Source organism: Vulpes vulpes, unplaced genomic scaffold (assembly GCF_048418805.1).
Source record: "Vulpes vulpes isolate BD-2025 unplaced genomic scaffold, VulVul3 u000000678, whole genome shotgun sequence".
Taxonomy (NCBI): domain Eukaryota; kingdom Metazoa; phylum Chordata; class Mammalia; order Carnivora; family Canidae; genus Vulpes; species Vulpes vulpes.
The window spans coordinates 1,295,084-1,309,466 of record NW_027325803.1 but is presented as its reverse complement, the minus strand read 5'-3'; the positions used below and the strand labels follow the sequence as shown (position 1 = coordinate 1,309,466).

Sequence of the window (14,383 nt, the reverse complement as noted above, 5' to 3'; positions counted from 1 at the left end):
TACAGAGAAAGATCTCAGAAGTGAGGGGGGTCCTGACAGGGTTGCCGCTGAATGCTTTCTGGCTGGCCTTTTATTGAGAACCTAACCAGGGAGCCCACAGCCTTGAGATTTCTTTGTGCTGTCTTGAGTGATTGATATATGGCTGTCTTGGGGTCTGGTCTGTCCATCTAACCACCAAAGGAAGATACTCCCTAACATTTTGGAGTTAGGGAGCCAGGTTTATTTTATTTTTTATTTTTTCTGTTTTTGCTGCCTTATCTCTGTTTCCTTGGGACGGGTAGGAGCCTGACTTTGGGGCCTCTCAGTGTCCTTGGGATTTATGGGAGCCTGACTCTGGGCCTTTCTCTTATCTTTCCCTGTCTAGCCCCATCTATTCCTAACTCCATCTTCATTCTTACACAATAGGTAGCATCTTATTGATTTTTTTAAATTTAAAATATACATTATAGGGCAGCCCCGGTGGCGCAGTGGTTTAGCGCCGCCTGCAGCCCAGGGCGTGATCCTGGAGACCCTGGATCGAGTCCCATGTCAGGCTCTCTGCATGGAGCCTGCTTCTCCCTGTGCCTGTGTCTCGGCCTCTCTCTCTCTCTGTCTCTATGAACAAATAAATAAAATCTTAAAAAAACAAAATACATTATAGGCGTGCCTGGATGGCTCAGTCAGAGAAGCATCTGCCTTGGCTCAGGTCATGATCCCATGGTCCCAGGATCAAGCCCTGCATCAGGCTCCAGCTCAATGGGGAGTCTGCTTCTCCCTCTCCCTCTACCCCCTACTTGTCCTCTCTCTCTTGCTCACTCTCTCTCAAATAAGTAAATAAAATCTTTTTTAAAAAATATAAAATAAAATATACATTATAATAGTACAAATATTGAACATCATTGTATGCTAGTCACTACGCTAACCTTTTATATATATATATTAACTCATTTAATCTTTCTATCGTTCCTATTATCATCCTGATTTTGCCATGGAGATTTTTCCATATAAAGAGTTTCTGTGGTTTCTTAAAGCTGCATAGGATTCCACTGTAAGGCTGGAATTTATAAAACATATTGCCTAGCATTGTTTCTATTTTTTGCTCTTACATACTGCGTGACATTGTACAGATGTTGTTTCGAAGACGTAGAGATAGAGCTATAGAACAGATACCTGTAAGAGAGATTGCTGGGTCAGAGGATAAAAACATTTGTGATTTTGATGGCTGGTGCCAAGCTGCCCTCTGCAGAGTTACTAGTTCTCTTCATAATTGCTCAGCATTTCTCGTTACTCGTATCATTGGTTGAGTAGGAATATTTCAGTCAATTACAATAATCACAGTCTTTGTTGAGAACATTTATGTAGGACTTCTCTCATTTGATCCTCTACTCCACTCCCATGTGAGTTGGGGATTATCCCTGTTTTACAGATAAGAATACTGAGGTGCAAGGAGGTTAGGTATTTGCCCAGGGCGCTGGGCCGAGGTCAGATCTGCATTTGTCCAGCTCTTTTCTCTGCTTCAGCTGCCACTGACATCAGTCACTGGCCCTGCCTCTTGCTGCTGGGTCTCTGTCACTTGCATCTTATTTCCCGAGGCTGGAAGGAGCTAAAGGCCCTTGACCCAGTGCCAGCCCCCATGATTCCCTCATACTCTGGGCTCTCCAGGAAACCTCTGCTGGCCTGGAATAAGTCTCCTGTGTTTGATCAAGAGGTTCAAGCTCTAAGGCCTTGCCTTCTCGGGGGATGTGGGGAGGTTGAGAGCTGGCGAAGCTGAGGCCCCGTGCCTGGTGCCACAATTTTGAAGTCAGGTTGGCCAGCAGGGTCTCTGCTGGTAGTTCCAGGACAAACTGATCTCAGTAACAGAGGCCAAAGTGGCTCCAGCTAAGATCCTTTCTCCTGGCCTCAGGTGGGCTATCGTTGCTAGTGAGAACAAATTACAGCAATATTTCTGGGGAAATGACTAACAATATTTTCCTGGGAGTGTTGGAAGAGGCAGCATTGGAGTGTTTGAGACTGTGGACTTGAGCCAGACTGCCTGGGGTTTTATGGTAGTTTCTTATGGCTGCTGTAACAAATTACTGCAAATTTAAGGAGCTTAAAACATTACAAATTGATTTTCTTCTCTACACCTTTATGTATTTACTTGTAAGTTTAAATTCTTGAGGGGTACAGCATCACATGAAATCTATGGCCAATGGCTTTAGCAGGAAGGTTGCTTGGGAATTTGGCATGAACCATGCCACTGCTTCCACAAGCATGAATTGCTTTTCCCCAGACTACTCTGGTTTGGTTTGTTTTGCCACCGGGAGTCACTCTGTTGTTCTTGCTTTGTTCACGTAAGCATAGCTCTTGCCTAGATGGAATTCAGTTTCATCTCATGCATAAACACCTTCAATTTTAAGATCTGTGTGCTCCCTCTGGTTCTGGAAACCCCACGTATAGCCAGCAAACACGGCCTAGGACCACAGCCCTGTGGACATACTTGTCATTCTAAGAGTCCTGTTCCCAGCAAGCGTCCACAGGCCCTGGGACAGCTGGGTGGCTCAGCAGTGAGCGTTTGCCTTTGGCTCAGGGCATGGTCCGGTGCTGGGATCGAATCCCACATCAGGCTCCCTGCGAGGAGCCTCCTTCTCCCTCTGCCTATGTCTCTGCCTCTCTCTGTGTATCTCTCATGAATAAATAAATAAGATCTTTAAAAAAAAGAAAAAAAAAAGCCTCCACAGGCCCCAAGATGGGAGGAAGAGAAAGGTATAGCGAAATATCACAAAGTTGTTATTATCATGTACCTCTGGAGGTCAGAAGCCTGAAATGGGTTTCACTGAGATAAAATCAAGGTGTCAGTAGGGCCGTGTTCCGTCTGGAGGCTCTTGGGGAGAATCTGTCTTCTAGCCTTTTCCAACTTCTAGGGGCTGCCTGCATTCCTTGGTTCATGACCCCTGTCCATCTTCAAAGCCAGAAGGATAGCATCATGAGACCTCTGCTTCCATGATCACATCTTCTTCCTCACACCTGCCTGCTTCCCCCTCTATTTTCCTTATAAGGACCCTCGTGATTATACTGGATCCACCCAGATAATCCAAGATAATATTCCCATCCCGGATCCTTAACTTAATCACATGTACTAAGTCCTTGCCATCATATAAGGTAACATACACAGGTTCTGGGGATTATTAGTACATTTTCTGCCTACTACAGTTTGTCTCTGGAGTCTATCACTCACTAGTTGTGTCACCTTGGACAAGTCATTGTACCTCTTGTTCAGGTTTCCCATCATTAAAATGAAGATATAAGGGCAGCCCAGGTGGTTCAACGGTTTAGCGCTGCCTTCAGCCAAGGGTGTGATCCTGGATCGGGTCCGTGTCGGGCTCCCTGCATGGAGCCTGCTTCTCCCTCTGCCTGTGTCTCTGCCTCTCTCTGTGTCTCTCATGAGTAAATAAATAAAATCTTTTAAAAAACAATGAAGATATAATAATTCCTACTCTGTAGGACTGTTAGGAAGATTAAAAGGGTTGATATTCCTCAAATGTTTATAATAATGCCATAGAAGTGTCTGCTAGCTAAAATACATTAAATAACTAAAAGCATGCATACGGTTTGATTTAGCACTCCTATCATTTGTAACCTATTTCATAGAACAGAAGACGTGTTAGGCCACATAAAGTCGGCCTAACATTGTCCATATTGGCATAAAGGGGCGGGGGGAGTACAAATAGGAAATCACTGGATTGTCCATAACGGGAGACTGACTGGATCAGTTGTGGTACACATGGAATTTAAGGGAGCTTTTTTTTTTTTAATTTTTTAAAGATTTTATTTATTTATTCACGACAGACCATGAGAGAGAGAGAGGCATAGACACAGGCAGAGGGAGAAGCAGGCCCCATGCCGGGAGCCCGACGCAGGACTCGATCCCGGGACTCCAGGATCACGCCCTGGGCCAAAGGCAGGCGCTGAACCACTGAGCCACCCAGGGATCCCCTTTAAGGGAGCTTTTAAAAGAGAATACGTTAGACCCATACTTATCAGACCTCCAGGAATGTTGTCCTAAGGAAAAGTTAAATTAGAGGAGGAAGTTACAGAGTCATGACTCATGATCTCATTTGTAGCATGATCTTTCTTGTAAACCAAGTAGCAACCTACTAGAATTGTTGTAGATACTTGGGGCAATTATTTAACCTCTGAGGGCCTCTGTTTCTTCACCTGTGAAGTGAGGGTAACGGTAGCTCTCCTCGCCTCTGAAACTCTAGTGAGGATTACACGGGATGCGTCGCATCAGCTCCTTAAGATCCTGCGAGCAGCTGCATAGCCTGGCTATCTGTGCAAAGTGGTTTAAAGCAGACAGAGGGCTGGAAGGAGGCACCCGGATGCTCATCTGGTTGCCTCACAGGAAGGGAAAGGAAGTTCAGAAGCGTGTGAGGAGCTGATCCCCTGTGTGTGTGTAGGCTAGCTGGAGGCTGGGTGGAGGCTAGCTGGAGGCTGGATGGAGGTTGGGTGGAGGCTAGCAGGAGGCTGGGTGGAGGCTAGCTGGAAGCTAGCGGGAGGCTGGGTGGAGGCTAGTGAGAGGCTAGCTGGAGGCTAGCGGGAGGCTAGGGGGAGGCTGGGGGGAGGCTAGCGGTTGGAACCTCAGTACCTTTCCATGTGCTAATGCTTTATTGGTGGTTTGGACACCATCGCGCTGGCCACAGACGGAACCGGGGAACATGCCACTATTCGAGGTTTTGTCACCCTCGAAGGGGAGTCTCCCTAGGAGAGCTGGGGGCAGGGGGGGGCAGGAGAGCCCTCAACTGCGCCGGCCTCGTGTGTCCGCAGCATCTACTGCCGAGGCTGCTCCAAGCCGCTGTGCTGCTCGTGCGCGCTCCTGGACAGCAGCCACGGCGAGCTCAAGTGCGACATCAGCGCCGAGATCCAGCAGCGCCAGGAGGAGCTGGACACCATGGCCCGGGTGCTGCAGGAGCAGGACGGCGCCTTCGGGGCGGCGCACGCGCAGATGCACTCGGCCGTCAGCCAGCTGGGCCGCGCGCGCGCCGACACGGAGGCGCTGATCCGCGCGCGGGTGCGCCAGCTGGTGGAGCACGTGCTGGCGCGGGAGCAGGAGCTGCTCGCGGGGGTGACGGCGCGGTACCAGCGCTGCTACGAGGAGCTGGCGGGCCGCATGGGCCGCCTGGAGGCCGTGCTGCAGCGCATCCGCACGGGGAGCGCGCTGGTGCGCAGGATGAAGCTCTACGCCTCGGACCAGGAGGTGCTGGACATGCACGGCTTCCTGCGTGACGCGCTCGGCCGCCTGCGCCAGGAGGAGCCCCGCGACCTGCACACGGCCGTGCGCACCGACGGCTTCGAGGAATTCAAAGTGCGCCTGCAGGAGCTCGTCTCCTGCATCACCGGGGACACAGGTGAGCGCCCGCCCCTTTGCATCCTTTTGCATCGCTGTTGCTCCCTGGGGGGGGGGGGGGGGGGCAGGAAAGGACCATTTGCATGTGGCAGAAGCGGAAACTGGCTTTTGACACATGAAGTCTCGGGTTTGCTCGCGTGGTAGATTCTAGAGCACAGGGTAAGGAGGAGGGGAGGCCTGGGGTGGGTCTGCGGCCTCCCAAGGGGGTCACGTTTTACCAATTTGCAAGACCTTTTGGATGAGCTGTGATGTGGCGATCCTCAGAGAAGTTAAAATACAAAGCTGAGAACCAGACGCAGTATCAGTTCAGCCCTGGAGAGAGAACCACTCCAGGAAGTTCCTCTTAAGCCTGGTATCTAGCAACAGAGCAGTCAGCGGTGAAGTTAGAGCAGAAGGGAGCGGAGAGAACTCGCTCCCTTGGATGGATTTTTTTTTTTAATATTTTATTTAAAAGATATATTTTATTTATTTATTCATGAGAGGAGACACAGAGAGAGAGAGGCAGAGACACAGTCAGAGGGAAAAAGCAGGCTCCATGCAGGGAGCCCAACATGGGACTCGATCCTGGGTCTCCAGGATCATGCCCTGGGCCAAAGCTGGTGCTAAATCGCTGAGCCACCCGGGCTGTCCCCTTGGATGGATTTTTACCAAAAAAAAAAAATTTGGATGGTTGGTTGGTTGTTGAGTGGTTGGATGTTTACCCAAAACCATGCTGTGGCTCAGTGGAGGAGATGCTTTGCCTCCCCCATGGCCTGTCATCTGGACCAACTGCCCACCTTCGTGGGCCCTGCCTGGTATTAGGCACTTGGGAAGTAGACAGCAGGCCGGTTCCTGAGCTCAAGAGTTGTCCAGTCCAACCAGGACACAGATGGGACACATTACATAGCTGGGGATGAGGTAGTGCTTGGCTCTGCAGTCCAAATCCAGGAGTTGTGGCGACTCTATGAGCTGGGGATGTCGGGGAGGGGGTGGGGGGCTTTCAGAAGACACTGGGGGAAGAGATGCCCAACAGGGCCCCCAGGGCGAGGAACCCTTAAAAGCCCTTAGACAAAAATCTCTAGGCTGAAATCTGAGCTCTAGATAGATAACTGGTGTGAGGACGCCCTTACTGGGAGAGGCGTGGGGGGCAACAGAATCTGAAGGCATCTGAGCAAGCGCCAGCCGTGGGGGCTCCCTCAGCTCCCTCTCTCCTGCCCTCGGGGCTGGTGGACGTGGGCCCATAAAAGCATAATCCTAGAATGGTCATGGACTCGTGCCTCCTCCACGAGGCAGCAAATGTTGCTCCATATACAGGAAATGACCCCCACAGAGTTTAAGCAGCTTGTCTTTGGTATCGTAACTGGGCAGTGGCAGGGAAAGGAGCTGTGGGTCATAAGAGTACCGTGACGCTCTCACTGTATGCAGAGAAGTCAGCGAGCAATAACAGCCTTAGGATTGTTCACACTTTGCCTTGGTGGCGGCCAAGAAATGGACAGGTGCGCCTGGGGCTTGTTCTCTTCTGCTTCCCCCCTCCCTTTTGGGTTCATGCTCACTGCAGTTAGGGAGCTCTCCTTCCACATGGCAGCCCCTCCACGGAGCTGCCCCGCTGCCGTGAGAGGTCCTGAAGCATGAGACTCTAGGAAAAGCAGCAGGGACATTTCCTCTGTCACCGGCCCAAGCCAAAATATCCCTGACCTGCCTTTGACCTTTTCTGTGTTCTCCAGATCTAGCTGTACCCAGGAAAGCCAGCCCAGACGCTGCCAGCACTCCCAGGGACTCTTTAGACGTTGACCAGGTGAGAGGGGTTGAGGTCTGAAGGGGAGGCGGTATGGTCCAGCAGATCGGCGGCTCCAGAGTTCCCCTGTGTCAGGAAGGAAACAGTCTTCTTGTCCCCATGTCTACAGGCAGTAGAGGAGGGAAAGCGCCTGAGAGGGATGGCAGATGGCTGGACTGGAGCTTTCGGTGGGAGGGAAGAAAGGAAGCCTTGGTGAACTGGCTGGTTCTGGGCTGCTGAGTGCCAGAGTGGCACTTGATGGGTTCGGGAAGGGGTGGACAGGAGGTGAAGAAGGCGGTCGCTGGTGGGTGGCCCTGATAGTTGTGGTAGAGGACCTCTCCCTTATCCTGTACCCCACCCCAGATACGTGAGCCTTTTCCTGGAATCGACATAGGGGCCTTCCCTTCCTCTCCCCCTACACTTGGCTCTTGGAGCAAGAATAGGGCCAGGAGTCCGACCTCAGGCCCAGCAGCTTGGGTTTCATTGGTGTGATTTCAGGAGCAGCATGTATGCAGGAACCATAGTTTCTCAGGATTTGGAGGTGTCCATAACCCCCCTATGTTGGCATTCCCTCTGCAGCACCCTTGACCTGTGGCTGTCCATATACACACACCTCCAGGAACTTGAAGCTCACTCATTCTTGAGGCAGCCACTCCCGTCTCTGGATTGCTCTTAGATTGCTTGCCTGGGTGAAAATGCAGGGGCACCCCTTGGCTTGCTCTCTTGGATGATTGCAGGCATGATTCCTCTCCTTCGGGCTAAGTTTCCTGAGTTCCTTCTTAGACCAGGCATCTGGTCTCCTCCACATCCTGCTCATCCAGGTGTGCGTGCACCTCCCTGTCAAGGATGTGCACGCCAGACTGATCCATGGAAAGCAGGTCTGGTGGTAGCAGTCAGGTGAGCCTTCCTAGCTTTGCCATGCATGGCCTTTGAGAGAGAGAGATTGCTATAGACAGAGGCAATCTGGAGAGACTTCCTGGAGGAGGCAGGATTTAGCCTCTGAGAATTTTAGAGCTAGGAGAGAGCATGGAGTCTAACCCCCTCTGTTGTACAGGATGAAGGTAAGACCCAGGGAGAGGGTGACTTAACTCAGGGCTACATGACACGGCGAGCTATAGGTAGGACTAGAAGCCAACTCCTAATTGCCTTGGGTACTGCATCCCCATATGTTTAGCTTGAAAAGTAAAAGAGGACATTTTATTGTATTTTTTAGATCAGTAATACAGTCACATTGTCAGAAGTAAAAACACAGAAAGTGATAAATATGTCAACTGTACTCCAATTTTTTAAACTTTTGTACACTCACAATTTCTGCATTTCACTGTATATAAGTTGTACCTAAAAATGTTTTTCCTGGCCCCCAGGTGATGATAATTTATAGCTAAGTTGAGAAGCACTGTTTTGAGGTAGGGAGGACACTCACCTAGCATCCCTCCCTACTCCATTCCTCATTTGAGCCTTCCATTAGCCAGCATCACAATGATTTCTTATACTACCTAAGATTGTAATTGTGCATATCCTATATTTTCACGTAATACCCTACGTAGGGCACCTTGCTGCCCAAGTCCTGCACGTACCTTACCTGGATTTGAAAAAAGAAAGAAAATGATACATAATGTCTCACTCCCACCTTGTCTCTGTCTTTCTACTTCTCATGCCCATATACCTGTCTTTATTAATTTCTTACATATCCTTCCAGAATTTCTTTATCTAACTACAAGCAAATACGATTACAGGTAGTTGGTTTTTCTGTTCCTTTTTGGTACAAAGGTAGCATAATACCATATATTCATAGTACTGTGGCCAAGCTTTTTCACCCAAGGAAGTATTCTGGAATTCTCTGGAACTCTTACACTGTCCATAGGTAGGGAGCTTCCTGATGCCTTCTGACATCTGAATAGTGGCCTATGGAATGGATGTGACGTACTATATTTAGCCAGTTCCCTGCCAGTGCATATTTGAGTTGTTGGTATTACAGTGCTAGAATGAATAAGTCCCCACAGAAATCCTATTTAAAAAAAAAAAATCCTATGAATAATTGTGCAAAGTGTCCCGGGTCCACAGAGCCCGGCTGTCTTCCAGGTCCCAGTCCCTGGTTAATTAATGAACAGCATTTTGCTGGGTCTTATGTGACCTCTCACTATCCTATCCACTACTAAGCAGTTTGAACTTGGAACATCAGAAGAATGCAAAATAATAATAATAATAACAATTTTTTTAGTTTAAAATTTTTTAAATTAAAAAAAAAGAATGCTCTTTTTTGCAAAGCCTCTTGCTTTACTTTGGTAGCAGGCTGGAGGAGGGGGCAGGGAGGCCAGTGGATTTGGGGGAGGGGAACAGATTTCACACACCGGGAGCCCCAGGGACCCGTGGAGCAGCCCTGGCGAGGTGGCAGGCACGGTCTGGCTGTCCCAGGAGAAAGTCAGCGAGGCGAGGAGAAAGGCCACTCTTGGGCCCGTGCCCGGCCTTAGGAAGCAGGAGCTGGGCTTTTGGTACCAACACTTGATCCCTCTTGAAAGCGTTGCTTTACTTTCATGGCATGGGTGTGAGAGGTGATGAGAAGACGCAGCGGTAGGCTTGACTGGGACTGCCCAGCTTAGAGGCGTTTTCCTTTGACTTCTCGGCTCTTTTTTTTTTTTTTTTTTTAAAGATTTTATTTATTTATTCATGATAGACACAGAGAGAGAGAGAGAAGCAGAGACACAGGCAGAGGGAGAAGCATGCAGGGAGCCTGATGGGGGACTTGATCCCAGGACCCCGGGGTCACACCCTCGGCCAAAGGCAGGCACTAAACCGCTGAGCCACCCAGGGATCCCTCTAGGCTCTTTTTGTAATGACATTATAATACTTTAATGAAAAAAATAAAACATTTTAAAGCTATAAAGTGACTGGAAATCAGTCATCATGATTTTTTTTTTGTCTTTAGTGAGCCCTCCTGTGTGTCCCCTGCTTCGTTAACAGGAGAGTCAGGGTGTCATGGGTGGGGCAGAGGCAGAGAGAAGAAGGCAGGCCCACCTGTGGGGCATTCATAGCTCACGTGGAAAGGGGGTCTTCACCTACCAGTGAGTCGTAGATCCAGACGCAAAAGGACCTTTTCAACTTCTTTTAAAAAAGGACCTTTTCAACTTCTTTTAAAAAACTTCCATGGTGATAAAATACAACATAATGTAAAATAACCCCAGCTGCAGAATTGCTGGATCATATGGTCATTCTGGTTTTTTTTTAAGATTTTATTTATTCATAAAAAAATAAAAAAATAAAAAAAGATTTTATTTATTCATGAGAGATACAGAGAGAGAGAGAGAGGCAGAGACACAGGCAGAGGGAGAAGCAGGCTTTATGCAGGGAGCCTGACGTGGGACTCAATCCTGGGACTCCAAGATCACTCCCTGGGCTGAAGGCAGGCACCAAACCACTGAGCCACCCAAGGATCCCGGTCATTCTATTTTTTTTATGTTTTGAGGAGTCACTCTGCAATTTTCCATGGTGGGCTACACCGTCCTGCATTCCCACCAACAGTGCGCAGGGGCTCTGTTTTCTTTACATCTTCATCCTCACTTTTTTCCGTAATATAATAGCCATCCTTACGGGTGTGAGGTGGTTTCAATTTTTGACCACTACCCCCTGAGAAATATATTTTATATCTAGTCACATAATACAGCATAGTATATACACATGGACATGCCTAACTGTGACTTAAATGATAGTTTTGCACAGTAAATTACACTTGTTACATGGGATGTGCTCTAATGCTTTCTGTTCTGTACTATTGTGTATAACGTTTAAAAATGCTAGTCCTGACCTACTGGATTGCTTCCATGATCCGCCAGTGGGTCACAGACTACAGTTTGAAAAATACTGGTGTAGAGCACTCCGCGGAGATCGTATGCTTTCCTAGAGGCCCAGGAGATCGTCTGTTCTCTCCCCTTCCCCCAGATACACACTCTGCTCTGATCCAGAGAGACCGCTCTCCTTCCTTTCTGTAAAGATGTTGAGAAAAAGAAATCCAGGAAGGAAGAGGGGACAAAAGAAATCAGTCCATTATAGCAAATGATAGGGGAGCCCACATCCTACATCAGAGTGCTTGAGACCAAGGAGAGCCCCGGCTGGGGGTTCCGGTGCAGCACGTGGCCCCATCTTGTGCTGGGTTTCCCCTTCCTGCCCCCAGCACGGGTTTGGCCAGGCAGTTCCCGGGGTTCCCCCTGTGAGTGTGGTCCTGACCCTTCCTCTACCACACAGGAGGGAGAGAGCTTGTCCCTGGGAGGAAGGCATATCCCCGGCCTCCTCCTAATTTCACAGTCCAGGGTCTGGCTTCTCCAGCACAGCTCTGCTCGAGGACGCACCCCGTCCAGCTGTGAGGGGTTCCTTTTCCTTCACTACACAGCTCACCGCAGGGCTCTGCTCATGGTCATCTCCTGGGCACACACAGAGCTGGAGCACCAACGGGGCAGGATTGGAGGCAGGAATAGCAGGCCAGGGTTCCTGGAGCCGAACGCCAGAGTCTGGGCCTCCCCTCTCCGAGGGACGCTTCCCACATCACTTGTCACTTATTTTCAGCAAACTGTCCAGTGGATGCTTCACAGTAGAGAAAGGTGGTGTGGAGGGATAGAAAGGAGAGACAGTGACTAAAGAAAAGGGAACTTGGGGGCACCTGGGTGGCTCAGTCGGTTGAGTGTCCACCTTCGGCTCAGGTCATGATCCCAGGGTCCTGGGATGGAGCCCCACAGCTGGCCCCCTGCTCAGCGAGGAGCCTGCTTCTCCCTCTCCTTCTCCCTGCCACTCTCCCTTCTTAGGCTCTCTCCCCACCCCCTCTCTGTCAAATAAATAAATAAATAAAAATAAAAGGAACTTGCATTTCAGAAACACTAGATTCAAACCCTGCCTTGGTCCAGGACCTTGGGGAATCAGATCACTTCACCCCTTGTCCCTCTGACCCTTCTCTGTAGGTTGGCAATAACCACGGGATGGTCCCTGTTTCTTTCTTTTAACGGTAATCTTTTGTTTCTATTGTGGGAAAATTCATAGAGGGAAGTCGCCATCTGAACCATCTTAGAGAGTACAGTTGGGTGACCTCTAGCACCCTCAGTCTTGTACAGCCACCCCACCCGGCTGGGCCATTGCCCCGAAAGGAGACGTGGGCCCTGTTCGCCTGGGGGGCGCCCTACAATGTGCATTCTTCTCTGGCTGCCTTCTTTTCATTTAGCGCAGTGTGCAAGGTTCATCCAGGTTGCACGTTCCTTCTCGTGGCCAAATAATGTCCCGACCAATGGCTGTACCTGATGGGTCTTTTGGCCGCTGTGAATATTCGTGTGCAGGTTTCTATTTGAACGTGTTTCCAGTCCATTGGGCCTGTGCCTGGGAGCAGAATTGTTGGCTCATTTGGAAATTCTGTGGTTAGCTTTTGGAGGAACTTCCCCTGCCTGCTTCCTTTTGACTTATATGTAGGACACACTTCACCTGGTGCGACCAAAACAGTACTGACCGTTATCGGTGGTGGCACTTAGGAAGTGCCAGGTGCTCTTCTAAGCACGCTTCATCCACAGCGTCCCCTGAGACCGCTGGTTCTGGTATTCCCGTTCTGCACAGGGGAACTGAGGCCGGAGCAGTTTTAAGTGATGTGTCCCGGGTGTGTACTGGCTTCTCTGGCCGGGTGGGATCAAGGCCCGGGGGCAGAGTGAGGGTCACGGCGAAGCTCCCAGGGAGGGTGTCCTCGCTGTTGGAACTCCGCACCTGGAGTGGATTGGCTTCCATGGGGAGTGAGAGCTTTGTTTCTAGAGCTAGCTGTTGAGCAAGCCGGCAGGCCTTCTGGTCCGTGTGATACCAGAAGTCACCGGTTGGCTCTGGGCGGGAGCCCAGGCACTGAAATGGCCCGGACACCAGCACCTCACAGGCCCGAGAAGGTGAGGTCCTGGAGGGTGCGAGGAGGAATTCCTGGCCCCTGGTGGGCCCTGGGGACTGGGCTGCCCCCAGGCCAGGGTTCTCATTTCCATCTCTGTTTTAGACCCCACCGCCGGAGGAGTTGCTGGGGAGTCCGGCGCAGGCCCCGCAGCTGGCGGAGACCCACACTGTGGCTTTGGTACAGTCGGTGCCTGGGGTCCACCCGGTGCCGGTACACGCCTACTCCATCAGAGACCCGTCCTGCAGAGAGGTGAGCTGCCCTCCGCACCCGAGGCCCAGGTCCCACCCGGCAGGCGGGGCCGATTGGGGTGAGAATGCAGGCCTTTGTCAGCACCGACTCTGTTCTCTCCCTTGCTCCTGGGGGCCATGCCGCGAAGCCCCCCATAAGAACGAGCCGTTCCGGGGCAGGCAGAGGCCCGCAGAGGCGGTGGTCAGCGCACAGCCAGTGTGTGTGATGGCTCAGGGGGCGCCGTGTGTGGAGAGAGACACGATCTGCACGGCGAGAGCCGGGGGGGGGCGGGGGTGAGGGAGGCCCACAGGCCCCTGCCACCCAGGTCCGCATCTCTGCCCACCGCCCCGGCACCCCCGAAGGCTGCTAACCTGGCCTCTGACTCCCTGCCGTGTAGGAGGTCTGCAACAAAGTCACTCCCCAGAAGAGGAAGTCCTGCCAAACCGAGTGCCCCAGGAAGGCCATCAAGATGGAGTCTGAGGAGGAGCGGGAGACTCGGTTGGCCCAGAGCTCCCCGGAGCAGCCCAGGCCCAGCACCTCCAAGGCAGTCTCACCACCCATGGATGGGCCCTCCAGCCCCGAAAGTCCCATCATGGGAAACGAGGTCTTTCTGCCCAACAGCAACCACTCAACCGGCGACCCTGGGGAGGCAGGTAGGGAGGCGGGCAGGCGGCAGAGGCCAAAGCCAGCGTGCTGTCCTCCAAGGCCTGGGTGGGACCCAGGGAGGCCAAAGCCAACAGCGTCCCCTGTGTGTTGTGCCCTCAGCTGCCACCAGAAGGGAGAGGGGACGCCCACAGTTTGCCAGGGGAGGGAGTGAGGATGGATACAAGTTACTGTGTGATGTACTGGGATTCCAGTGCGAGGAAGCCCGTGGTTCCGTAGCTCCTTCCCCCGACACACACAAGGGTGCATCTGTTGGTGGGTACCTAGCATGTGCCCAGAGAGACCTCGGGGAAAGTCCACACCTCTCACTTCCCAAATTTGTCTGCAAAGGTCACCTGCCTCAAGCGTGCCTCATTTGTCTTTCGATCTCTCTTAGGGACACTGCCAGACAGGGAGTCCTGGGGCATGAGCTGAGGTCAACTAATAGAATTCTGGAATGGTCGAGACTTTCGATCTCTCTTAGGGACACTGCCAG

General features: G+C 51.2%; 1 protein-coding gene across 12 annotated transcripts in view; it reads left to right on the top strand.

Annotated features, from left to right (window-relative positions):
- PML (PML nuclear body scaffold) overlaps window positions 1–14,383 on the top strand; it is a 46,177-nt gene that overhangs the window by 19,524 nt on the left and 12,270 nt on the right. For all 12 annotated transcript variants that reach the window (XR_011999286.1, XR_011999285.1, XR_011999287.1 and 9 more), the window contains exons 3-6: window positions 4,786–5,366; window positions 7,069–7,139; window positions 13,120–13,266; window positions 13,643–13,898. Coding sequence is in view for 9 of the 12 variants with exons in the window: in XM_072745995.1 (XP_072602096.1) it covers window positions 4,786–5,366; window positions 7,069–7,139; window positions 13,120–13,266; window positions 13,643–13,898 (1,055 nt within the window). In the remaining 3 variants the exon portion in view is untranslated. The remainder of the gene's footprint in view (window positions 1–4,785; window positions 5,367–7,068; window positions 7,140–13,119; window positions 13,267–13,642; window positions 13,899–14,383) is intronic.